The sequence below is a fragment of the Rhinolophus hipposideros genome (assembly GCF_964194185.1).
Source record: "Rhinolophus hipposideros genome assembly, chromosome: 24".
Classification (NCBI taxonomy): domain Eukaryota; kingdom Metazoa; phylum Chordata; class Mammalia; order Chiroptera; family Rhinolophidae; genus Rhinolophus; species Rhinolophus hipposideros.
Window position 1 is genome coordinate 12824500 of NC_138070.1, and position 26211 is coordinate 12850710.

The 26211-nt window shown below is 49.1% G+C and overlaps 1 protein-coding gene across 6 annotated transcripts in view; it reads right to left on the reverse strand.

Annotated features, from left to right (window-relative positions):
• PXN (paxillin) overlaps positions 1–18879 on the reverse strand; it is a 44131-nt gene extending 25252 nt beyond the window's left edge. For 5 of the 6 annotated variants that reach the window (XM_081036548.1, XM_081036546.1, XM_081036543.1 and 2 more), the window contains exon 1: positions 18718–18874. In XM_081036548.1, coding sequence (XP_080892674.1) covers positions 18718–18730 — 13 coding nt within the window. In that variant the 5' untranslated portion in view covers positions 18731–18874. Of the gene's footprint in view, positions 1–18717 lie in introns of all 6 variants that reach the window. The other variant, XM_081036544.1, reaches the window with a different exon arrangement.
• Positions 18880–26211: the final 7332 nt, after the last annotated feature.

Genomic DNA, 26211 nt, shown 5'->3' on the forward strand with positions numbered 1-26211 from the left:
CACTTCCCTCATCTATAGAACAGTGGAGACTGTGGGATTCCCAAGGCTTGCTCAACCAGCTGGAACAACAAGCAAGATAATGAGCATAAAGCAGGCCGAGCCTATCACAAGCACACAAATCACTAATGCCTCCCTCACCAAGTGACACCAGGTGACAGACGGGGGCTGAGTGGCTGTCCCACCCACAAAGCTGACATCTCGGACTGCCCCACCTGAGCAGGTGCAAAAGAAGCACAAGCCAGAAGCAACAGCAGAGAAAGTGCTCTGAAAGGTGTCAGGTGGGCAGCCCAACTCTGCCACACCTGACCCCACCCCAGCCCCCCACCCCACCCCAGCTCCATTTGTTACCACACCAGAGTCAGATCACTGCTCTCTGCCCACAAGGAGATCTTGGGTAAAAAGATGACAGACTGCAGGACCCAGCCAAAACTCATCTCTCTTCCCTGCTTCAAAGCCATCCCCAAGTTCAAAGACTCGCCAAATGGGAATATCCACGGGCCCCTATGCTCAGGGCGTGGGGAGCTCAGGACACAAAGCCACAGGGAGGACGGGCACAGCTGTCCCTCCCGGGAGTCCGGTCCCAAGGCCAGCCTCCTAACCCCACAGTGCCATCTGCTTTGACAAGCCGAGCTCCAAGGAAGGGGTCCAGGGGAGAGCCAAGGTAGTCCTTGCTGCACTCGCCCATCTGCGGTCTCTAACTCCTAACTTGGCCAGAGGGTTCAGCCTTTGGGGAAGCACTGAGCCGGGCTGCCCTGGATTTACTCCAGAGGCCAAGTGTCAGGCATGACAAGCGCCCACTTGCTTGGGGTGGCCTGTACGCGGCCACACAATCGCCCCTCCCTCTGCTGACTCAGTTCAGCTCCCCACCCTAGGGCAAAAAGACTCCTCATCCCCATTTCCAGGGCAAAGGAGCTCAGCCGTACACCAGAGGTCTGAACCTGGCCTCCATGGACGACCCTCTAGGGCAGGGGTGTCCAAACTGCGGCCTGCGGGCCAACTGCGGCCCGCAATCCAGTTTTAATTGGCCCGCAGCAAATTCCAAAAATATATTTAGTTTACTTAAACCAGGTGAGGCAATACATACTTCACCTCGAGTGAGTGGCTCGGCTGTTTGTGTATTTTACCACATCTGGCCCTTGGTGAAAACCGTTGAAAAAAGTTCGGACACCCCTGCTCTAGGGGCTGTGTGGGCTGCCTGAGACTCCACACAAAACGTCGTGTACGTGTCCCCCACAGCACCGCTCTGGGGAGACGGGTCATAGTGCTCAGGGTGCAGAGGGATTGCGACTGTGCAAAGGTGAGACCACTGCCGGGACAACAGCTGGCAGTGGCCAGCCTGCCCCTCTCCACTCACTGTTGGGTCCTCTGAAGACAAGTCTGATCATGGGGCTGAAGCAGCCTCATCGTTGCCTCAATCCCAGGTGAAAGAAATTTCTGGAATGAGCCCTGCTGGGCACTGCCCCAGGCAGCATACATACTCCTCTCCAACAAAGCTACCACCCTTGCAGGAGGCACAAACCGTGTGGGTCACTTGGGTCCCCAAGGCCAACTTGGAAAAGGGTGAGTGCTACACACTGGGACCTGTCCAACTGCGTCCTCCAGCCCTTCCATCCCTCTCTCGGGTGCCCGTGCCGGCCCTGACAGCACGGGGCACAGGCGCTGTGGTGGGCACAGGGGAGACAAACATATAGTGTCTGTCTCCAGGGAGCAGTAACTGGTGGGAGACTGTCATAATCGGGCCAGGGGGAGAGGAAAGGAGGGCTTTCTGGGCAGAGGAAGGAGCAGAGGCAGAGGTGCGAAGCAGACAGAGGGGCTGGAATTCAGGGTACAAGTCCCGGCTTGGTGGGAGAGGAGTCAAGGACCCGGGCCTGCTGTGGAGTCTGGACTTACAAGGGCAAAGCCCAGAAGACTCTCAGCAGGAATGGCAGGACCGGGCTTGCGTGTTGGCTCATTCAGGCAGCGTGTACCGAGAGACATGAAGGAGACGTGCTTTGGCAGGAGGAAGACCAAGAACAGCAATGCTCTGAATAAAACGAGGTAAAATCAAGACCTGGTCATGGAGTCGCTATAGGGAAAGAGGGAGGAGTGCAGGATGCCTCTCACATTTGTTTCCTGTGGGAGGATGGAAGTTCCACAAGATGAGATAAGAGAAGACAGGAGCGGGAGCTGGAAACACAGTGCATGAGAGGGTCAGCGTGGCAAGGGCAGCGCTGGAGGTCAGGCCGAGCCACAGGGCTCCCAGAGCCAGGGCCTGCTTTCTCTTCCCCTGGTCATGTCACCTATGACTCTCTCGGGGGCCCAGAACGCAGAGGTTTGGGAAATAATACAGGGTTGTCGCTGCAGTCTGTTCTTCCTCTGAAAACTAGTTCTCCCAGCCCAGCCTTGAGGGAGCTGTAAACTGCATGCTGCCAGCTCCCCAAATTCTCAGAGTGCCCAAATTACCAAGGGTTCCCTCCCTCTGGCCCTGCCCTCGTGGTGCTGAAGGCCACCCACCCCCGACAGCCCCTCAGGAAGAGGGGCAAGGCCAAGCCCCTTATCACAGGAACCAGGTGCTTCCTACGCATGAGCATGGGGGCTTACCACGGGCCCGGCAGGTCCAGGATGCAATCTCAGGCCCCAAACTCTCGTGGAAATGCCCCTCAGAAATGGCGCAGGGCCCCACCTTGCTGAGCCCAGGGAAAGTTTGTACAGACAGAGGCTAACATTTGACTGGCGGATAACAGGAGCCCCAGAGGGCATCCCCACCTCAGCTGTCACACCCAGGCCACCCCAAAAGGTCATTCCACTGAGGAAGCAAAGGCTAGTGACTGTCCCTGGCCTCGTGGCTCAGGCTGAGTTTGACTGTTTGTAAGACCCAATTGGGAGGACACAGGGTGCGAATCACAGCCAATGAGCTTCGTGCGTGCATACGCGTGCACACACGCACACAACAGCGTCCTCTCTCCAGGCCTCTGCATGTACTGCTCCCTCTGCCTAGACCACCCTCCTGTCTTCTTTAACAAGCCAAATCATTTCTTATCCCTTCAGACTCCTCCCAGTTTGTTTCCTCTTCTGCAATGTGAGGATAAAAAGATCTTCCTTGCCTACCTACAAAAAAAAAAAAAAGGAATGCGTAGCTTTTATGCTGGGGGGAGCCTCTTCTGTAAGAAAATCCCAAATCTTATCAGGGAAATCTTTATTATCTATGTAAAGGATGAAGGTTGAGGGCTTTTTCTAAGTGTCAAGATTCCAATTAAAATAATTGCAATAATTGAAATAACTGCACAATAGAGTCAGGTTAGGGTCCATTTCTTCCAGGAAGTCCTCCCTGATCATATTCACTGCACAGGGTTCAAGACCCCTCTCCTTTGAGTTCCCAAAGTACTGTGCACGTCCTCTGAGACCTCATCTCAAACAGGTAGGAATTGTCTGCCTAAGTGTACCACCAGCGTGTGACAGCTCAGCAAGGGCAGAAAATGTGCGTTATCTATCTTCACTTCCTCGCATAGGGCAGAGCCTAGCATATATGAGGTGCTCTGTGGACGACTACTGAGCGAATGAATGAATGACGCCCACTCCCCCACCACCCGCCAAGCCCATGTGCTACAGAGATCTGCCCCATCACTTCAGTCCATGCCGCTTCCAGCCTCTGAGGCCTCGCCACCACATGTAAAGCATGATGGAGGAGAGCAACACACGCACAGAGGGCCCAAGCCCTCCCTACTCTTCTAACCCAGGAAATTCCCCTCGACTGTGATCTAGTTACCACTACCCCTCCCCAGCAGGCACCCACTCCTACCTTTGAAAAAAAAAAAAATCAAAGGAACACTCCATAAGACTTTGTGGCCAAGGCATAGCAGCCCCTTGTGGGTACTTAAGGTTTAAACTCACTGTGTGGCCTATCTGGCTTCCTCTGTGGGTGGGGGTGGGCAAGTCAGTGAGGTGGGCTAGGCTTACAGGAGTGAAGCAGCTGGGAGGGAGTCTGGGTCCCAGGCAGAGTCAGGACCTGGGACCGCGTGGCTGGAGGGGGCAGAGCAACGGGACAAGAAGGAACAGGGGGACATGGCAGCCCCAACATCCTGCCGATCTCATCTTGTCACACCTCTCCCCATGGGGCAGAGGAGACAGGAGACGCAAGCTGGAATGTGCAGATTTTCTGAAACGTGCACCCCTGGAATGTGTTAGCAACACCAGCCATGAGGCTCTGTAGCGGGAGTGGCTGATAGCAGCATTGATTCTCGTGACCTAGCTACACATCAGACAACCCGAACCGCAAAGCTGGCACTGAAGATTATCAATGCTGAGGGAAGCTCCACGCAGGGACCACCAGCCAGGGAAAGAAGAGCAAGACGCGGTTTTTGGTAGAGAAACTGAAAGAGAGGAAGGGGGAAAAAGGATGTTTTGCAAACATTTTGTTGTTGTTCACGTCTTTAGACTTTAAAAGGCCGTTTTTACAAAGGAACAAAGAGTGCCAGAAATAGTAAATTTGTGGGTAAATATAAAAGACCAACAACGTAGTGTGGGTTTTTATAATATATGTAGATATAAAATTTATGACCAAAATGACACCAAGGACCACAGGGAGAAATGGAAATATACTGTTGTAAGATTCTTACATTATACATGAAATAGTACAGTATGATTTGAAGATAGACTGCGATAAATTAAACCTGTAACCCACACAGCAACCACTAAAAAAGTAAACCAATGAAGGATAGCTAAATAAGCCAAAAGTGGAGATAAAGTGGAATCCTACGAAATATTCAGTGGCTCCAAAAGAAGGCAGGAAAAGAAAAAAGAATATAGAACAAATGCACAAATAGAAAACAAATTTTAACATGGTAGACAAACTCAATCATACTGATAATTATCTTACATGTTAAAACGGCTATACACTCCAATTAAAAGGAAGAGATTGCCAGACTGGATAAAAACACAAGATTCAATACATGCTGTTTAGAAGAAACACTTTAAATATAAAGACACAGATAGATAGCTCCTACTGGTGTGATATGTGTAAAACAAGAAAGAAAAATAAACCACGCTAACGCTAATATTACGAAAGTCGGGAGTGGTTCTGTTAGTATCAGACAAGGCAGACCTCCAGACAGGCATATTACCAGAAAGAGGGACACTTCGTGATGCTAAAAAGGTCAAGACGTAGTATCCTAAACGCATATACATCCAATAACACAGCTTCAAACAAGGTGAAGCAAAAACAGACAGAACAGAAAGGAAAAAGAAACAAATCCACAGTTGTAGCTGAAGATTTCAAAAAAAAAAAAAAAAGCCAGAGGAAGATCTAAGCAAATAACCTGCAAGTTAAAGACCAGCAGGACAGAGAGGGCGAACCAAGTGCCAGTCTGAGGAACACGAGGGACCCCAGCCTCTGCTCCCTGAAGCAGAGGCGGCTGGGGGCTGCCACAGAGCGGGAAAGGCTCCCTTCCTTTTGCTGGAACCACAGACCTCCCCTGGAGGTGAGGGAGGCAGCTTCGCGCATGCCACACTTCCCAGTGGCTTTCCATCCCTGACAAATCTGGGTGGGGGGGCCGTGTTTGATACCCATCCCCATCCATCTGGTTGATCATCTTCTCAATTATGACATTCCCAAGCACAATGTGATCCACATAGAGGATATACACCACACACGCGCCAGCCTGTCCCCCTCCCTCCTTCCTTCCCCGTGGCACGCAGCGGCATCACTAAGTGGCAATCAGAATGGGAGTCTACAGCATAATCACAGGGACTGTATGAGACAGCGGACTAAAGCCGTCTCCGGATTCCAGTTCGGGCTGGCCACTTCCCAGCAGCTCACCTCAGGCAAGTCACCGATCCTCTCCGGGCTGTGGCGTCTGCCTCTGTAAGAATACCTACTTCATAGGGTTGTTGGGAGGAAAACAGAAGGTAATGCAAGGAAGGCACTCAGAACAGTGCCTAGCACGGAGCAGATTATATGAATGCTGATAACATTATCTCAATTATGTAATATATAGGCACTGAAAAGATCTTACAGGAATGCATTAAAATCTTAATCGTGGTCATGACTGATTATCTCTAAGAGTTTTTTAATTATTTTCTTCTTTGTCCAGCTCTGTAGTTTTCAAATTTCTACAATCAGTAAAAAAAAGTTAAATGTTAAGAGGAATATGAATATAATCAGTCCTTTTTAACAGACATTTATACTATAGAAAAAGAAACTTTAAAAACAATGAAGAGATATAAACACAAAGAACTGAAAACAGGTGTTCCAGGAAATAGTTGAACACGAATGTTCACAGCAGCATATTTGCAACAGCCAAAAAGGTGGAAACAACCCAAATGTCCGTCAACAGATGACGGATAAACAGAATGTGGTCTAGCCGCACAACGAAATAGTATTTAGCCATTAATAGGGAAGGAAGTCCTGACACAACGTGGATGAACCTTAAAAAACATGATGCTAAGTGAAAGCAGCCAGTCACAAAGGGCCGTGTACTGTGTGCTTCCATTTACATGACACGTCCAGAATAGGCAAATGGACAGAGAGAGAAAGCAGACTGGTCACTGCCAAGGGCTGGGGGAGGAGGTAAGAGGAAGAGACTGCTTACTGGGTACGGGAACTCCTTTGGGATGAAAATGTTCTGGAACTAGATAGAGGTGCTGTTTGTACAAATTGTGAGTGTACTAACTGCCTCTGAGTTGTACACTTTAAATGGTTAATTGTATGTTATGTGAATTTCATCTTTGTTAAAAAAATACGCTGAAGAGCATGTATATTATATGCCTGTTTATACATTTAGAAATGTACAGCAAATGGTTGGAAAAGATACATACCAAACTATTAACAATAGTTACCCCTGGTTGGGGAAGGAAGAAAGGACTTTCACTTCTGTACCTTTTTTTTCCTTCTTACATTAAGCACGTATCTTATTTGACATAAAACTTTAACAAAAGTAAATAACAATAGGAAACAAAATGACATCAGAAAAGTCTCTAGGGGAAAAAAAACAAAGCTCAAGGTGACACTGTGGCAGATGTGTCACTGTGGCAGATGTGTCGTTCTAGAAATGAAGAAAACTAGAACCCCGGACATTTCCCCAGACGGGATAGAAAGAGTTAAAAGCGCAGACCTGCGGTGCTAGTAAGTGTCCTGGGCAAGTGCTTTCTCCTCAGAAGGCCTCCGTTTGCCCATCTATAAAACAAGTGGGTTGTTGGGCAGCCGGTTGGCTCAGCTGGTTAGAGCACAGTGCTCATAACACCAAGGCCGCCGGTTCGATTCCCACACGGGCCAGTGAGCTGCGCCCTCCACAACTAGACTATAAAACAACGACTTGACTTGGACCTGATGGGTCCTGGAAAAACACACTGTTCCCCAATATTCCCCAGTAAAAATTAAAAAAAAACAAAACAAAACAACTGGGTTGAACCTCACAAATGATTTTCAAATGTTCTTACATTTTTATTTTCAGATTTCTTAAAAGCCACAAAACCCCTTTTACAATTGTAATCTTCAATGGGAGCCCAACACATAAACAGAGAAAGTGAGCAGCTCTGAGTAAAGAAGGTGATGGTCACAGACCTCCCCACCCCCAGGGGTAAGAGACACCCTAAGGCTCCTTCAAGCTCTAGAAGCACTGGGGTCTAAGAAAGACTGAATCCATCCAGAACCACAGAGAAGGGAGTGTTGACTGATGATACTCAACACAACATCCCAAGGAGAAATCTCCCGGGCAGTAGAAGCAGGGAGCAGAGGAAGGGCAGAGATGGGAAGGAACCCAAGCCTGGGGGCAGATGAACTGTGGCAGGCCCGGCCGGCCCCCACACCTCTGTGAGGTCAGCCAGATAACAACTGTCTCCAGGTCAGTGTTCCTGCTGCTCTAGAGGCACAAACAGGATGTTTGGACACAGATGACCAGAAGTGACCACAGGAAGCCATGACAACCAACTCCAGGTGATGCTCCTCTTCTCCCCCCAGCTTGTTTCCGATGTGGCTATCTCAGCAGACCAGGCAAAAAGACTTCAAGTGCTGACTTCCAAAGAGAGAGAAGGGGCAGGAATTCTTGGAAAGTTCGGGACACAGCAGAAGAGGCCATCTGAGGTGGTGAGGCAGGAAGGAAACGAGGCCACCCAGCCATCCCAACAGCTGCCCCCGAAGACGCAGCAAGGTTGATGCCACTAAGAAGGGGTAAGGAAACCACACAGCCACTTGTGGGCACACAGGACTTTCCAGATGGGCAGCACAGGACCATGTGAGCCCAGGAGGGACGCCAGCTCAGGTCTTGGAGGGTGGTGCTCCAGGTGTCACAGCCACTCCTTCACATCCACCTCAGGGAGCCAGCCCGACCTGACTCACCAGTGATGAGAAACCACCCTGGAGATCCAGCAAGCCAGGAGTCCACGGGAGAAATGGCAAATCCAGAGGAAACCAGTGCAGGCTGTGGGACAGTCCCATTTCCACAGAAAGAAGCGGAAAGTTCCAGGAAACAGAGAGTGAAGAAAAGCCTGGCCAGGACGCTGAGAGCTACTTCAAACCCCCAACGAGGTCCAGGGTGACCCAACAGACCGACTGCCCCTAAGAGGATTCAGAGGCAGCAGGGCAGCCTTCACTGGGCACGCTTCTAGCTAATGGCTGTGCCCACTCAACTGGCAAAAACACCACAGTTCACAGTGGTCCAGAAAACCAAACTCTCCCTTTTTCTACTGCCACTAGGAGCCGCCCTGGCCTACAGCCCTCCTGTGAGGCTTCCCTGATATCAGAGCAGCCCTCACGGCCGGAGGGTTCTGGGAGCAGCCTGGACCTTCACCTGGAAACGGTCTCAGACTGGCTCTTGGTGAGCTCTGATTTTAGTGTTAGATGAGCAACTGGGTTTTTTTCAGTCATTTTCTCCCCCCCCCCCCGTTCTTCCACCTCCACCCCTCCCCCTTGTTTCTAAGTCTAGTTGTGTAGGACACAACTCCCTGGCCCATGCTGGTGTGATGAGCCTTGCGCTCCCCCCGCTGGGGAAGTTGGTCGCCAGTCGTCGGTCGTCGGTCGGCCACTCACAGCAGCTCAGCTCACAGCAGCTCTCGCCAGCTGCTGGCCGCTCATGATGGCTGCCGTCCATTCACGCTGGCCACCGGCCGCTCCTGGCAGCACATGGCACCCCGCAACAACACACCGCAGCCCACGGCAGCTCACACTGAGCTCCGGTTGCTCACGGCAGCCCAGCTCCAAGGAGAGCTATTAGCTGTAGAGGGCGCAGCTCACTGGCCCATGTGGGAATCGAACCAGCGACTTCGGTGTTAGGAGCACCACGCTCCAACCACCTGAGCCACCGGGCTGGCCCAGTTAGTTTAAACCAAGCCATGAAATAACCTCCTCCCCTAGCCACTTCCTCCTCAAAGTCACCAAAGAGGCTCAGGGGAAATGACATGTCACAAAACCAAAACCCAGCTAACACCACTAGCACTGGGGCACAACCGCTTCACCTGTATAACACAGCCCCCAATACTCCCTACCCCACAGGGCCATGAACGTCCCAAACCACATTCCTACCCCGGGCCTAGCTAAACGGCCAACCAGGCTCATGAGCACTGAATGCCCGCCACCAAGGCCACAGCAGACACAGGCAGCAGGTTTGTCAAGTGGAGGAGTGATGGAGAGAGCCAAGTTCCAGAGCAATGTGTGGATTATTCTAAGGATGAATAATAATCAGAATCGTTACCATTTATTGAACACTTTGAAGCATTTCAGGAAATGCACCTGTTTCACAGATCAGGGACTGAGGCTTAAGGTGTGGTGACCTGAGGAGGTCACGCCGCCAGCAAGTGGCAGCAGCAATACAGACCCAGGAATGGCTGATGGCAGAGGCCGTGTTCTGTCCAGGGTACCACACTGCCTCCCCACCCACTTGAAACCCAGAGGGTTTCTTGCTCAGATTCTCCAACGGAGGAAGTCGTGTGCTGGAGGTTATGATGCCTTCAGAGTGGGCGTCCACAGTTCAGACCCATTTAATCAGCAACCACCATCAAATATTTATTAAGCAACCGCAGAGAGAACCGAGCCATACTTGGCAGTAAGAGACACTTGAAAGGCAGGTAAGATCCCTGTCTTCAAGGGGCTTACAGCGCTGGGGGAAGACAAACGAGAGGAAGCCCGATTTACACAGATCTGTGCTGTTTTATCAAAGTGGGAGGGTCAAAAGGTTAGGGGTTTTAACCAGAAAAAGCCTTCTCAAGAAGGTGGTCGCAGCTGAGATCATAAAGGCAGAGGGTCATGGGGGACAGAGGCTATTTTCTGCAAAGTAGACAAAGATCCAGACTCCAGGCAGACGTAAGAGCTTGGAGTGGTCCAAAGTCCAATCTAACTCGGAGAACACCATTCAAGAAACCCCCTAGACTTGGCAACTGTGGTAGCTACTGTGCTTGCCATAGATACAGGACAGAAAGAACATTCTCAGAACCTCCCTAAGCAGAGCCAGGGAGAAACACGCACGAGGGAGCTGGGCCCTCTGCAGGCAACAGAGAGAGCCAAGGTGAGGGCTGCAGCCATTGAGGTCAAACAAGTGACACCACGGAGGACGGATGTCCAGCACAGCCAACTGTAACTTCTCAAAAGAAACAACATGTGGATTTTTAGGTGCAACCTCCTGATGCTTTAAGTGTTGGCAACTAATTTGGCATATTTTTAAATACCATGAAGGTCAAGCAACACAGGTCTGCAGGCCAAATCCAATCTGTGATTTCCCATCTCTGCCTAAAGGCGTCCAGTATGAAGAACCAAAAAAGAGAACGAGCTGGGTGCCACAAGACCTAAGTTCTTGCATCGTTATCTGTGGTGACACTGGGTGTGTCCCCTTCCTCTGAGTCCCCTGAGCTTCAGCTTTTCTTCCTCAGCTGTCAAACAGGGAAAACTACCATCTACCCACAAAGGGCTGTTGTCAGGAATCATATAAAAAAAATGACAAAGCACATGAAAATGTTGCCTAAATGCGAAAGTGTTGCACAAGTGCCCATGATTTCACACAGGCCAAGAGAAGAGAGGGGACAGTAATAGAGAAAGCAGACAATAGATGAGGCCACAAGGAGAGAGTGAGAAGGAAATGAGTTGGGTCTTTGCTGGTGTGCAAACCGGAAGAATCTGGACAATGGCATCCACGTCAGAGGTGGAAATATAAACTTAGGAGTCACCAACACACCGTGAGAAAAGAGGTCACGCAAGTAGATAAACTGACGTAGATGCCTAAGAGAGAAACAGGGAGCCCAGCAAAAGCCTGAAGGAAAATGCAAAAGAAGTGGATCTTAAGGAAGAGAGGGGGAAATATGGCCGCCAAAAAGCGGGAGGTGTTCCTAGCAAAAGGGAAGTCGGGGAAGAATGGCCATATTGTGTTAAAAAAAAAAAAAAAAAAAAGAAAGAAACAAAGAAAGAAAGAAAGAAAAAGGAGCAAACAAAAGAAGGTAAGGGCAGAAAGGTAAAAAGAGGGAACCAGAAGAAAAAGGAGTTGAGGTAAACCTGCGGATGGAGAATATTAGCTCACCTTAGGCTATGGCCATCTACAGTGATGGTATATACGGGCCGGGAGGGCCCCGGGAGTAACGAAAGGTATCCAGGTAGAAAAAGACATGTAGGGGGTGGAGTAAAGAATGAATGAACAAAGAGAGTCGTGGAGGGTCTGTTTGCTGTGTTCTGCATACGTCCACGTCCCTCATCTCACACGGCTTCCCACTACACAGAAGACAGGCTTTGGGACCATTTTATAACCTGCTTTCAACAGGGTTTTTCTGTTGTTCCAAGAGGCCCAAGTCTCCATGGCTCATTCAAAGAGACACACAGACTGGGGGCCAGAGGAGAATCAAGCCACCTGAGGATCCCTGAGCTAGACTGAAAGGAGCTCCCTGGAGGCCTCCACCCACCTTGCTCTCGCTCACCCAGGGTTCTCCTATTCGAAACAGCTGGAAATGTGTGCCCTGCTCTCCCCAACAAAAAAAACAGAACAGAACATGGCTGTTTCTGCCAAGTGAGTTCTGAATAAGCTGCATTCCATTTCATTAAAACAATTACCTGAGTCCCAGCCAAGAATTACATAAAGCTTCCTCCCGGCACCACCCCTCCCCCATAAAACACATCACGCTGCTTCTCAAACAGGCAGAGGAAGGCCATGACACACCACTCTGAGACCACGCTAGGAAGATCCCATGATCCCGACCAAACAGCCAGCCTCTGCGTCCTTGCACACTGACAGATGTGAAGCTCAGAGAAGTGCCCACACGAAGTGCTCCCTGGATGAGGGCCTGCTAGCAGCCCAATATTTCTGGTAGGTACCAGGACCCTCAAAGCCAAGGGGGGCCACTCATGTCAGAATCCAGCTATTTTTCCCAAAGAGATGGGAGACCCAAGTGGCCCACCTTTGAGCCAACACCAAACGAGACAAGAGGGACCTGGGAGTGGGGATTCCAGGATTCCAGGAGAAGGAGCTTGATGTCTGGAGAATTGGACAGCTATTAGGTCTGAGCTATAAGCAAGAGCCTGGGGCCACTCCAGCCCATGCTGCCCACAGGCGAGTGGTGCTCCTTTGGTCACAGATAAGAGGTTCATGATGTGAATCGAATGGCATTTCATCCCATCCCCCAGGCTCCAGCTGCCCACAGGCTGTTCTCTGCCTTTATAAAGCCTTGTTCTGCATCCCACCCAGGCAACCCCTTGGCCGACCCTGGTCACCAGACCCTGGTCACCGGACCCAAAATAACCCCGAAGGCTGCCTCCACACTGTGGAAGCTCTCTCTTTTCTGCAGGGTTGTGGGGGCTGGGTGCCCCCACCCCCAGCTGCCAGTCACCAATCACTATCGTACAGACAGGCTCGGCTCATCTCTGCCCACCCTGTCTTTACAGCACCTGCGCGGCACAGGAGGCTGAGTCACTCCAGTCAACCACAGGTAGACAGTGGCTGAACGACCCTGAGCCCACTATGAAAACGCAGGTGGGCTCATACTATTTTCCAACTTTTTATCATGAAAATATCTAAATATATAAAGTTGAAAACGATTACAATGAGCACCCGTGTACCCTCCACCTAGAGTCAATCATTAACAGGCTGCCATTTTGTATAAAAACGTGCGCGCGCGCGCTCTCTCCCCCTCTCTATACACACACACATATTTATCTCCCTTTTTTTACTATATCATTTAAAACTAAATTGCGGACATCATATTACTCCAAAATACTTTAGTATGCACCTAACAATAACAATGTTCCCCCATAAAACCACAATACCACAATCACAAAAGAAATAAGCATTAGGAGGCCGTCTTTAAGGGAAAACTTCGCCACCGGAGCTCTGCCGGGCCTGGCCAACCACACATTCTGCCTGCCACTGGCCCAACATCCAAGGCCTCCCTGGAGAGACTGGCACTGAGCCCCACTGGTTAGGCAATCCACCCATTAGCAGGAAGACTTATCAGGACGTGAACGCACACTGGAGGCCATGTGTGAGACTCCCAACAAGACCCCACCTGAAAAGGCAAAGTGGGCCCGGGAGGCTGTGGGGAGGTTCCAGGCCTATCCCAGGCAAAGAGTTCCGATACTGGACACCCCTTTTAATCAGTTGCTTCGTCAAGATTTCCTGGAAAACTCAGCTTCCTAACTTTTTCTCTCCCTCTCTCCCTCCCACAGGATGTCCTCAATTCTCTACCTTAAAAGTCCTCGACGACTTCCTCCTCGAAATGGGATGGCTCCAAATGGCAGCTATGTACAAACACTTGAACAAAGGAGCATGTTTGTATGGGGCGGGGGCACGGAAGCTTCTGATTCCACCGAGAAGGGGTAGGAGAGGACCTTGGAGGACCGCCCCCAGGTTCTCCTCCACAGCTCTGCAGGAAGTCCCAGGTAACTGGACTGGGGACAGATAGAAGAGAAGTGGGGCCCTCCACGGAGCAGGAGACGCTGCCACTGGGGTCTGCCCAGCATCCCTTCCTGAGTCCCCAAGAAAGAACAAAGGAGAGGGAAGTCACAGAGAACAGAAGAACCGAAGTAGGAGACTGAACAGAGAGTGGGAGGGGTGGGGGAAAAAGGGGACAGAGAAGATTTTTAGCCTCCTAGAAATGGAAAGCAATCAAACCAACAGGCAACCAAGATCCAATCTAGTATCATGAACTAAAGGGTAAAGAATGGTTGCAAGCTCGACTCCACATTTAAACCCCAGGCCTGTGTTTAAATCCCAGCCCTGCCATTTATTAGTTATAGAACTTGGGCAAGCGGGCTCACCCTCTCTGTGCCTGTTCTGTGGTCTGTAAACTAGGTACTTGTAATAATCATAGAACCTGCACCTCATATTGCCCAATTGTTTCAAGGAAACAATGTGTGTAAGGTGCCCAGCACAGGGCCTGCCTATAGTAAGTGCTCAGTAAATATTACAGAAAGAGTTCAGTAAACACTGAAAAAAGAAAAGTGTTCTACAGATGTCTGTTATTATGAATGGAGGCACTGAGACCAGGACAACCCAGAGAAGGGCTGGAATGAGAGTGAAGCCTAGAGGAAGGTTTTCCAACATCTCTGACCTTGGAACAAGGTAAGGGCCCCAGGGAAGCTTTGGAGAGTCAGCACACTCCCTGTGGGATGACGAAGGGGAGGAAGAGCGTTGCTCAGCACCTCCACGGTAACTCTGGCCTTCCATCGGCCCCTCCGACCTCACCAATGCAAGACCATCACTAGGGAAGCTGGAAGAAAGGAAGACTGAGATGCTGCCTCGGAGGACCTCAAAACCACAGCCTCCAGCAGCCCAAACCTTACCCCACAGAGCTGTGGCTGCCCGGGCAGCAGGCAGCTTGGCACAGCACTGCAGAAAGGGCACCTGCTAAGACTCAGACATACCAGGGTTTGAATCCCAGCTCTGCCCCTCACTAGCGTACAGCCCAGGAGACCCTCTGGTGCTGACACAGAGCCCACATCACTCCAGGAGTGCCTCTGCCACAGGCCCAGCAGCTGAGTGCCCTGACCCTGGCCCAATACACAGAGGCACTACAGACAGGCAAGTCCAAAGTCCAGCCTTTCCATGGAAACAGGGAGGCTCCATAGTCCAGAATGCCCCAGGCAACTCCCCTGCCCCCCCCCAGTACCCCCAAAGACAATGAGGCACTGTTTTCCAGAGGGTCAAGACTGCTGAGAAGCTGAAAGAAGACATATTCAAATTCCAGCTGCAACTGGGCATTGCCAACAGCTGGCTGTTTCCCCTGGGTGAGATGGGGAAGGCAAAACTATCAAAGCCTGAAGTGGACCCACCCTCTGCCACAAAGGCCATTCCCAGGGCTGAAATTTTAAAGGTAACTAGAAATTATTCAGCAGGCCTCATGGCTCATCCCCCTGGTTAGTCACTAATTATTTAACCGGGGTTTCCCTGAAAATAAGACCTAGCCAGACTATTAGCTCTAATGCGTCTTCTGGAGCAAAAATTAATATAAGTCCTGGTTTATGTTATGTTATGTTGTTATATTACGTTACGTTACGTTATATTATGTATTATATAAGACCCGGTCTTATATTACAGTAAAATAAGACCAGGTCTCATATTAACTTTTGCTCCAAAAGACGCATTAGAGTTGATGGTCCACCTAGGTCTTATTTTCGGGAAACAGAGTACTACCTTGTTATGATGAAGATGACCAAATCTGGAATTAGATCAGTCTGAGTTCCAATCCCAGCTCCCCCAGTGAACTTCCCAGAGCTCAGATTTCTGCAGCTATAAAGCTGAGATAAAACACCTCCCTCTCAGAATGACTGTGATGAAACTCATAAAGCGCTGAGTCCGGTGCCTGTCTCCCATCAAGCAGGAGTGATCATTATTGGACCATAAGTGTGGTCACGGGCCCCCCCCAAGCGCACTAGGAACCAGAACGAGGGGAAAGCAAGGAGCTGGGTCAGAAAACGTAATCAGAGTGCATCTCAGTGTTGTGGGAACTCTGTCCAGGAAACTCCGGCCAGAACTCGAACAGGGCAAACTCCCAGCCAAACCATCGTCTAAACAGTAATGAGAAAAGCCACCAGCAGCCACCCCACAGCACAAAGCAGAGAGAACACACAGGGAAGGGCTGTGTTTATGTTTTTCTGCCCAAAGAGCTATAAATTTGTAACTTATTAAATAGCACATGGTGAGTCTGTCCGTAGCTATGGGGAGGAAAGTGTTCTCCGATTTTTTTTAGACCAGAAAACAAAGTCACAGCGGAGACTCTTGCCCCCTCTGGCCTTGCCACAGGACAGACTATAAGCTCTCTCTGGTTTCAGGGACCAAGAGGTTCACAGCTGAGCGCACTCAGGAGAAAAATAAAAACAAGAGGGCTGGCCTTTGTGTCTCCCCTAACTAAGGAAAACAGCTGACGGGCACGGTGCTGAGCAGTCAGCCAGACAGCTGATGGGGCCTGGGCATACAGGCAAATTCCTCTCCCCTCCTGCACGCCCCACTCCTCCCACCCCAGGCTCCGGTCAGCCAGGCCAGCCAGGCGTGGCTGGCCCCCTGGGAGCTTAGACCAAGGAAGTCGGGCAGCCAGGCTCCAAACAACTGGGGAGCCTGGGGTGGAAGGCGGCAGAAGTTACAGGTGGCAGCCATCGCCCTGCTGCGACCTCTCCTTCACATGCGGCTTGCCTCCTCCTCAGGAAGAAAGGCCTCTTGGTACACAAGAACTGCAGATCTAGTAGCTAGGGACTGGGCTTCTAGTCCTGGTTTTGTCATTTTGTGGCTGTGCAGCCTTGGGCAAGTGAATCAACCTCTCTTAGTCTCAGTTTCTCAATTTGTAAAAGGCACATAGTAAATGACAGCAGTGGCCCTACGGGGCTCTTATAAAGGGAGGCTGTGAGAACTGGACAAGTTGAGGTATGGGGAAGTATTCCATAAACAGCAAACTGCAAGTCTTACAATCCCCTCTGCCACTACGCTCTCTTTCCTTTCAGAGACTAACTCAGTTTCCTGGCCCTAAATGGAAGATTGTCAGAAGACAAGAATTCAGGACTTCATCTGCAAAGGCTACAAAGACTTTCTCAGTCCTTCAAACAGCACAGGGACTGTGTAGAAGCAACAGAACCACATCAGCATTTTAGAAACTGTAACTCTGCTCCTCAGTTCCCACTGGGAAAGCCTTGAGACTTTCAGATCCTGATTTTAAAAATAACCCCCAACCTCCTTTAAGCTTAGTTATTTTTATGTGAAAAAAAATACCTGCCTGGAAGCCATGCCAACCTTGAATGTGTTGGAAAATGGGTGCCAAACCTGACCCAAAGGTATAACTATGCTTGGCAGCCATCACACTCTGCAAAACAGGCAGGACTGTACACCATCCCCAGCTCCAGGATCTCTTAGAGGTGGGGGGCTGATCCCAGAAGGAAGCTGCCAGGAAGCAGTAAAACCTCAGTCCCCCTCCCTGTCCTCTTGGAAGTCCATTGCCTACAAATAGCCAGTCTTAACTTAGGGCCCTGTGCGTTTAGGAGAGGCTGGTCAGTTTGGTCTGATGAATCCCCTCCTCAGAGCCTGGGACAGAGAAAATATCAATGATCACATAAGCCACCCACAGTCCAGAGAGGGAAGACAAGGCTCCTACAGAGAAGAAACTTTCCCCCCTCTTTACCTCCCCAGCTCAGAGGCCCTCCAGCTACAGGCGTGAAAGGGGAGGGAGAGTGAATCCTCCCACTGCAGGGTTCACGCCACTCAAGGCATTCCTAGAACCCTGGCACCAACCCCCTTGAGTTTAGTGTCTGGTTCCAGGAGACACTTTCCCCTGCCCTTCCACCAAATCGACTGGACTGAAAAGAGTAGTTTTGGAGCTCCAATAACATGAAAACAGTAAAACTCTGTTCTGGGCATCCTGTCCTGCTTTCCTGTGTGGCTTCCAGCAGGGTCTGATGCTAGAAGGGGTGGGAGGACTCTGCCAGCCAGGACAAGTTCAAAGATGGCCATAATTTGGGGCCCACATCCCTCCTTATTCCCCTGGCATTTTACCAGTCTAGGAGTGGGGAAAGAATCGTGTCTCCCCTAGGCTACTCTTCTAGGATTAGGCTGGTCTAGGATATGAAAGGGGAGAGGCTGGTCCACAGAGGGGAGAGGGCAGTCAGTGAAATGGAGTGACCAGTCCATGAAACAGGGTGACCAGACCTGAAACAGGGGGTTAGTGGGGCACATGGGAAACTTGTCTTTGTATGAGGTGTGGTCATCAGAGGCTCATCTCTAACTTGTGAATTTGACTAGTGACATGAAAGGGGTGGGTTCGCAGGGGCTATACCTGAAGTGAGACCGGTCCTCGAGGGCGTGGGAGCAGATCCTAGAATTGAGGGACCAGCCTGTGAGATTAGGCAGCTGTTCCCCTAATTGGGCAGTCCCTCTGTGAGGTGGGGGTGGGGGAGCGGTCTGTGAAGTGAGGGTCCCATAGGTAGAGAGGTGGTCTGGTCCAGGCACTGGGGATCTCGCCCCTGAAGCGGGCAGGGCGGGTCCCTAAGGTGCAAGCTGGTCCCTGGACTGGTCTGGGAGATGGGGGTGGGTCCCCGAGGTCGGGGGTCCGGAGGTGGGGCCGTCCCCGAGGCGGGGTGGGGGGGTGGCGGCTGCGAGGACCGCAGCAGGGCCGGCCGACCCAGGACTCAGGCCCAGCTTGGGATCCCGGCCCCGCGGAACCCCAGCCAGCAAGGACCGGTGCGGGGAGCCAGGCCACCGGGGTGGGATCCCGCAGCAGCCACCGCTCGCTCGCGCCCGCCCGGCCCGGGGCCGCGCGCCCCTCTCCGCCTCCTCCCTCGGCCCTCCGCTCACTCACCGAGGTCGTCCATGGCGGGACCGCGGGCGCCGGGAACCGGCTCGGCGTCGTGCTCGCTGTCCGTCCCGGGGCCGCTTCTCTCCGCCCCGCAACTTTTCCGCCGCGAGCCTTGGCCCGGAACGGAACGCGCCGCCACCGCGCGCGCCCGCGCCCGCCGCGCGCCCCGCCCCCGGCCACCACGGCGAGCACGCGCGCCGCGCCCCGCCCGCAGTCGCCCCCGCGAGCATGCTGGCTCCGCCCCGTGCGCACACTAGCCCCGCCCCCCGGCCCGCGAGCGCGCACCCAGCCTGGAGGGTGGGCAACGCTGGGCGGGGCGGCGGCGCCCCCTCTTGGCCGAGCCAGCAGGTGGGCGGCTCCCAGGTCTTCTGCCCTCCGGTCAGTCTTTCTGTCCGTCTCAAAGTCACATGCCTCACCGTCTGGCTGACAGATCCATCCGCCTGTCTTGGCATCTCACAGTCTGACCTGTGTCTGTCCATCATCAGTCACCCACTCATCACATGTCTGTCCACTGGAGAATCAGATTTGTCCACCTGTCTGTCTCCCAGTATGTCACCTCCCAGGAGGACTCTAAATCAATACCAGGCAAGGTCAGGAACCTTTGGAGGACTTTTCCTGGGGTCGCCCTCTGGGCCCATGGTCGTGCAGCTCGCCACAGCCCACCTTTGGGGCCAGATTCAATACTTTCCAGGCTATATGTCCCTTAATCTTTCACATGTCCACCCTCACCAGTGGGAGACTTTTCCAAAACTCCACTTGAAGCGAGGGGACCTCATCTCACACATTAAAGGAAAAACTATAGGGTGGTTATATCCAGAGCCTGCTTCCATGGACTCAGAAATCAGATAATCATAACAGCTGCCATTTATTATTATATTGAGTTCCAGATACTACGTAACTACAGTATATTATCTAAATTCTATAGAGGTAGTTATTACTACCAGCCCTTCCTCACACTTTGGAATGGGCAATGGTAGTTTGTCGATTTTATATAAAAATGCCTTTTAAGCACAATTTCAAAGCTCCCCTTCCCACAAGAATCCAACCCCCAAGGCCCCCTGGGTCAGGCCAGGTCCTCCAGGAAGCAGATGCTGTGATAGGTGGCCTGTGAAAGAGAAAGGGGAAGAAACAGGATTGAGCAAGGAGAGGCACAGGTCTGACAAAGATAGGCCAACCCAACCGGGAGCCCCAGGACAAAAACCCATTAGAGGAGTCCTCATTGGGCAGAAGTGTCCAGGCCCCAATTCCCCACCATGTTCAGCCATTGGCTGGGGATGCCCAGGAAGTGTGTGACCTGGCCCTAAAGGCCTTACATCTGGAAGTTGTCATTCCTCAAGCTGGATAACAAACTCTCTTTCAAAAGTGGAACCAAGCAGTTCATCTCCGTGGCTGCCACATCCTCCTAAATTAAAATTGAAGAGCTAAGACTCCTCCCCAACTAGGCAATCTATTTCATGCCATTTCAACAACTTTCATGTATCTCTATTTTGTAGGCACTCAAAACAGTACCTCTGTTTTGTAGGAGTAGGCACTCCTCACTGCTACAATTTACATTTAGTGGTGGGATTATCTGATAAATATCTCCCTACCATACTAAAAGCATGTAGAGGCAGAAACCATGTCCATTTATGCCCACCACATAGCCATACTTAGTATGTGGCACATAGAGGTACTCAATATATATCTGCTAGATGACTGGCAGGCATTGTGCCTGACACTTGGAACACAGCAAACCACAGTCCCTTTCCTCAGAAAGTTCACAGTTTAATGGAAAAAGCAGAAGATTAAGCTGTGAGATCAGTCATTCATCCACTAAATGATGAGATATTTAATGGTGCTCACTCTGTACAGACCTTGGGCTGGGGCTTGAGATACAATGATGAATAAGACGGATATGGTGCCTGCCTTCTTGGGGTCTATAGTCCAAAGGGACAGGCAGAAGAGCAAACAGACCAGTATGAAGGATGAATAGCCTTACACCATTCCCAGCTGCCTGGAACTCCTTAGACCCATCCCTGGGCACGTACTTGTTCACTTTTCAAAGGTCTCAAACCTTTCTTTTTCAAAGCAATGTTCGCTGGAGGGGAAACTGAGACACTAACTGAGCAGGGGATTTTGCCCCGGGGGTGGAGTTCTAAAGAGAACAAAGGCTTCAGAGTTCAGTGCTGGTGACCTTGAACATTAAGGCCCCTACCTGGGAGTTCCTCATGTACCTATATAGCCCCTAAACTCCATTTCCTCCCCTTCTTCCTCCACCCCTCTGGGACTCCGATCCCCATCAGACTTGGTTGACTCAATCCAGGTTTTCTCATCTTCCAAAAGATTAGTTGACATTGACGGAGCAGGTACACAGCCCTGTCAAAACTGAATTCAGGGTCCCCATGGTGAGGCAACATCCCCCAAGAAAGCAGATCCTCTGAGAGAATCACTCCATGGCCAAAGGCACGGAGACCCATCTAGTCCATGGAATGTCTATCTTTTCACATGTGCTGTTCCTTCTGCCTGGATGGTTCTGGATGCCTCTTCCTGTCCCAGCCCACAGGCACCTCTGCTCAGTAGTGTGCCGTGGAGGTTAAGTGCACAAACTATAGGGCTGACTCCACCCAGGTTCGAGTCCCAGCTATGCTCCTGTTGGCGATGAGTCTTGGGCCAGTTATTCTCTGTGCCTCAGTTTCCTGCTCTGCAGATAAAAGATTAATAATAGCTACCTCTCAGGGTCATCAAAGGATGACCCCTAGAAACAAAATGCAAATTACATACATAATTTAAAATTTTTTAGTCGCCCCTTAAAAAGGTAAAAAAAAGAAACAGAAAAAATTAATCTTAATATATTTTATGTAATCCCTAATATCCTAAATGTTATCATTTCAACATGTCATCAATATAAAAAATATCAATGCGATTGCTCACTTTTTTTCGTACCAAGTCTTTGAAATCTGGTACGTATTTTACACTTATAACACGTCTCAGTTTGACCAGCCACATTCCAAATGCTCAGTAGCCACATGTGGTTAGTGGCTACCACACTGGCTACGACACAGCATAGCTTTAAATGTTGTCTGTCCTCATTACTTTTTGGAATTTCATTCTAAAAGCCATTTGCTTAGAAAACCATTTCCTCACCTGCTTGACTGTCAGGGCTCCTGCATATGAAGATATTTATTTGGCGCCCTGGAAGCACTCATCATAATTATAATTAAATAACTCTTATGCATTCATTGTTTGCCCCCGTCCATCTCCTACTAAACTCTAGACTTCAGGAAGGCAGAGACCACATCTGTCTCGTTCCCTGTTCTACCCCAGTGCCTGGAACAGGGCCGGAGACACAGTAGGTGCTCAATAAAAATATGCTGTGTGAATAACATTTATTAAATACCACTAAAAGAAATAAGCTATCGCTTCTCGGCCTTTTGGCTAAGATCAAGTGTGAAGAAATAAGCTTAGCACTGCACTGTTATTGGGAAGAAAGAGGAGATTAAAGGGAAAAAAAAAGATTTAGGAGAATAACTTCCAGAACTTACAATATAGATGTGGAAATTTTTTTTACAAAAGCAATAGTTATTCATTGTAGGAAGAAAATTAGAAAAAAGTAAGATAAATTAAGAGGTGAAAGTTAGAAGTATCCATAATCCAAAAAAAATTAATGACCAGTGGTACAATCTTCTAGGCCATTCTTTTACACATATATACTCATATAAATATCTATACCACATATATAAAATGTTTAAATATACATTTTTATATTTCTGTCCACTGCTTTGAAACCTGCTTTTTTTTTTTTCACTTAACACTATTTTGTGAACATCTTTTCATGGCATTCAATATTCTTCTAAAACATCATTTCTTTGGGCGAAATAGCATTCCAGGATAACTGTACCAGCATTTACTTAACCAGTTCCCTGGCTAAATTCATTTATTTCCAACTTTTCACTATAATTAGCAATGCTGAGAAGAACTTCCTTGTAGCTAAATCTTGGACACATCTTCAGTTATTTCCTAAGATGGATTCCTAGAAGCGAAAGTGCTGTATTAGAGGTTATGTGCACTATTGTTATTCCTTTTGCTGGGTGCTGACGAAGTGCTTTCCATAACAACTGCTTCTAGATAAATAGATAATATATTTTATGTGCACCAACTCACACATAATACTTTAGGGAGACCCCATGAAGATTTCCCCCAAATGTGGTACAAGTGCCACCAGTGCAATGAGAGATCTGTTAATGGTACATGGACAAAGGTTTCTTATTTTAATAGTTATGTATTTATGCGTATTAGAAAAATAACTAATTAGCACATAAAACCAATATAGTTTAGGATGAGACTAAGTTTTAACAATTGGGTCATTGACAGGAAAATATTAAGTACGTTACAGCACAGTGGGTTCTCACTTACAGCAACAATCATCACTGGAGTTTGAGACGCTTCCTGATGTGTGATCACTCCCCAAAAGTATTGTGTAATTGAAGAAGTTAAGCTGGAGCAGAGACACACTCAGGAAAAAACAACATTATTGAGGCATAATTTAAACCCAGTAAAATGCACCCATTCGAGCAGACTAGTTTGATGAGCTTGGACAGATATATACACCCAGGTCACTACCACGTCAATTAAGATACAGAACATTCCATAACTCCCTTGTGCCCCTTGCAGTTGATCCCCCCTCCACTTTTGGATCTAGGTAACCAGTGATTTGCTGTCGCTATAGATTAGTTTATATTTTCTATAATGCATTTATATAAATAGAATGATACAGTATGTATTTTCTTTTCTTTTTTTTTAGATTGTGGGAGGTCTGGCTTCTTCGGCTCAATGTGTTCTTGAGATTTATCCAGGTTGTTGTATCAAGAGTTTGCTCCTTTTCTTTTTCTTTTATTTTAACTTTTATTTTTTAATTAGGGAATATTGGGGAACAGTGTGTTTTTCCAGGACCCATCAGCTCCATATCAAGTCATTGTTTTCAATCTAGTTGTGGGGGGGGCACAGCTCAGCTCCAAATCAAGTCGTTGTTTTCAGTCTTGTTGTGAAGGGCGCAGCTCACTGACCCATGTGGGAATTGAACCAACGACCTTGGTGTTATGAGCACTGCGCTCTAACCACTGAGAAAACCAGCCACCAGAGTTTGTTCCTTTCCATGGCTGAGTGGTACTCCATTGTGTATATATGGCACCGTTGGTTTCTGCATTGTCCTGTTGGTGGACATTTGGGTTGTTTCTCTCGTTTGGGCCACTATGAGATGAAACTGCCATGAACATTCGTATAGAAGTCTTTGTGTGGACGTACGTTTTAATTTCTCTTCCATACATCCCTAGGACTGTAACAGCAGGGTCACAGCCTAATGTTTTTAAAATGTGTATTAAGTATCATCTTCATTCCTCTGCTGAACCATTCCAGTGGTTTCCTATTCCCCTTGGAATAAAATCCAAACTCTTCACCAGGGTCTCCGAGGATATACCTTGGATCTTGTCTCCTACCAGTCTCCCCTGCTCATTATACTCCAGCCACACTGGCCTCCATCTGTCCCTCGATCATAACAAGCTAGTTCTGACTTTGGAGGCTTGCAGGTCTGAGCCCCTTTCTGGAATGTTCTTCCCAGATCTTGTCATGGCTGTTCCTGCTCATCATTGAGGTCTCAGTTCACATGTCACCTTTGCGGTTCCTGAACATTTTAACTAAAGTCTCTCCATCCCCATCAGACCCCGTCCTCTTATCCTGGTTTACCTTATTTACTTTCAACTTCTGACTTTGTGTTCTGTATTTATTTGCTTACCTGTTTGTTAATAACAAATAAAGTTGTCTTTCCCTTCCCTGTGAAAATGTCAGCACTCTGAGGTGAGGGATTGTGCCTATCTGGTTCACCAGGGTATAGAATAGAGGCTGCTCCATGCTAGCTGCGGACACCAAGGTACAAAATGCCGAGTAGACTGGGTCATGGAGTTTGTTGCAGCCTCAAGTGGAGAACCCCAATATCCTGGCTCCCAGCCCAATCCTTTCTCTAACACAGGCCATTCACAGAGCTTTCCAGGATGACAACAAGATTCGAGTACAGGGTTCTTAGCTGAGGTGTTGTTTTTAAGAGCAAAGGACTAGAAACAACCCAAAAGTTCCATCAGTAGGGAATTGATTAAATAAATGACATGCAGTCCTACAATGGAAAACTGTGTAGCCACAGAAGATATCGAGGAAGCTCATTGTGTACTGGTATGAAACAGTCTCCAAGATCTAAAAAAAATAAAACTGCAGAGTGTGTGTAACATGTGCATTTTTCCAGAGAAGATAGGAAACAATATATTTGTTTATAAGATGGTTATACATGCTGGAACATCTCTGGAAGAATATGTAAACACTAGTGTCACCTGGCAGGGGTGGGAGTGGGGGAATGGGGTGGCTGGGGGTCAGGAGTGGGAAGGAGATTTCACTAAATATCCTTTGGAATCTTTGGAATTTCAAATCACATATGCAAGTTTACCTATTCCCAGAATGAATTAATATTTAAAAAATCAAATACAATTGCATTCGAAAAATGACACTGCAGACATTAACATAAAAATCAACTGCTTAAGAGTGATTCGAATGAGGCTTGGAAAACGTTTCCTGGAAAAGAGCTAACTCTGACCTGATTTTTGGAGAATGGGAAGCAGTGGGAAGGGCATTCCAGAAGGAGTTCAGAAAAGTATGCAGAGGGCCCCAGAATAGGGGCAGCCAAGACTGAAAGGTTTTAGCCTCCTGTGTTTGTCTCAAGGATGAACCAGGTGACCCAGAGAGTGGGTCCTAGCAGGCTCTCCAGTCCTCTGGGGGCAACCCTTTAAGGTCCAGGAGTCCTAAGGCAGACAAGGGTTCAAATCCCAGCTCTGCCACCTGCCAACTATGCAGCCTTGGGCATGATACCTCATTTCCCTGAACCTCCACTTCTCTTCAGCACAATGGGCCTGAAGTTCTGCAGGTTTGATTAGCTGGGTGATTTGGGGCAAGTGTTTTAACCACGCTGAGCCTCAGTTGCCTGAATTATAAAATCTGGCTAATAAAACATATACCTCCTAAAGTTGTTACGTGGATTCAACAACAACAAAATTGCAGGAAAAGCACTGAGAAATTATAGCTATAATTATCACAGGAGAATCCAAGTGGGACTTTAGGGCTAGGAGAGAAAAGGACAGATTTGGGGATTTATCCAGCTATGAAGGGGTTGCAGAATCTAGGTCTTGAATATTATTAATCATATTAATAATTATTCACATAACTATTATTGGGAATATTTATTGTTTAACATATGGGTAGCACCATGTTATCTCATTTAATCCTCACAAAGAATCATGGGGAGAGGGGTTGTGCCTATTTTACAGGCCAGGAAACTGAGGCTCATAAAGTAACCTGCCCAAGGCCACACAGGTACGAAAGGGCAAGGTCAGGATTCAAACCCAGGACTGTCTGACTCCAGAGTCCATGTACTGGCTCATGAAGGGGAGTAAAGGGGTGTGTCACAGCCCCTTGACAACTTCA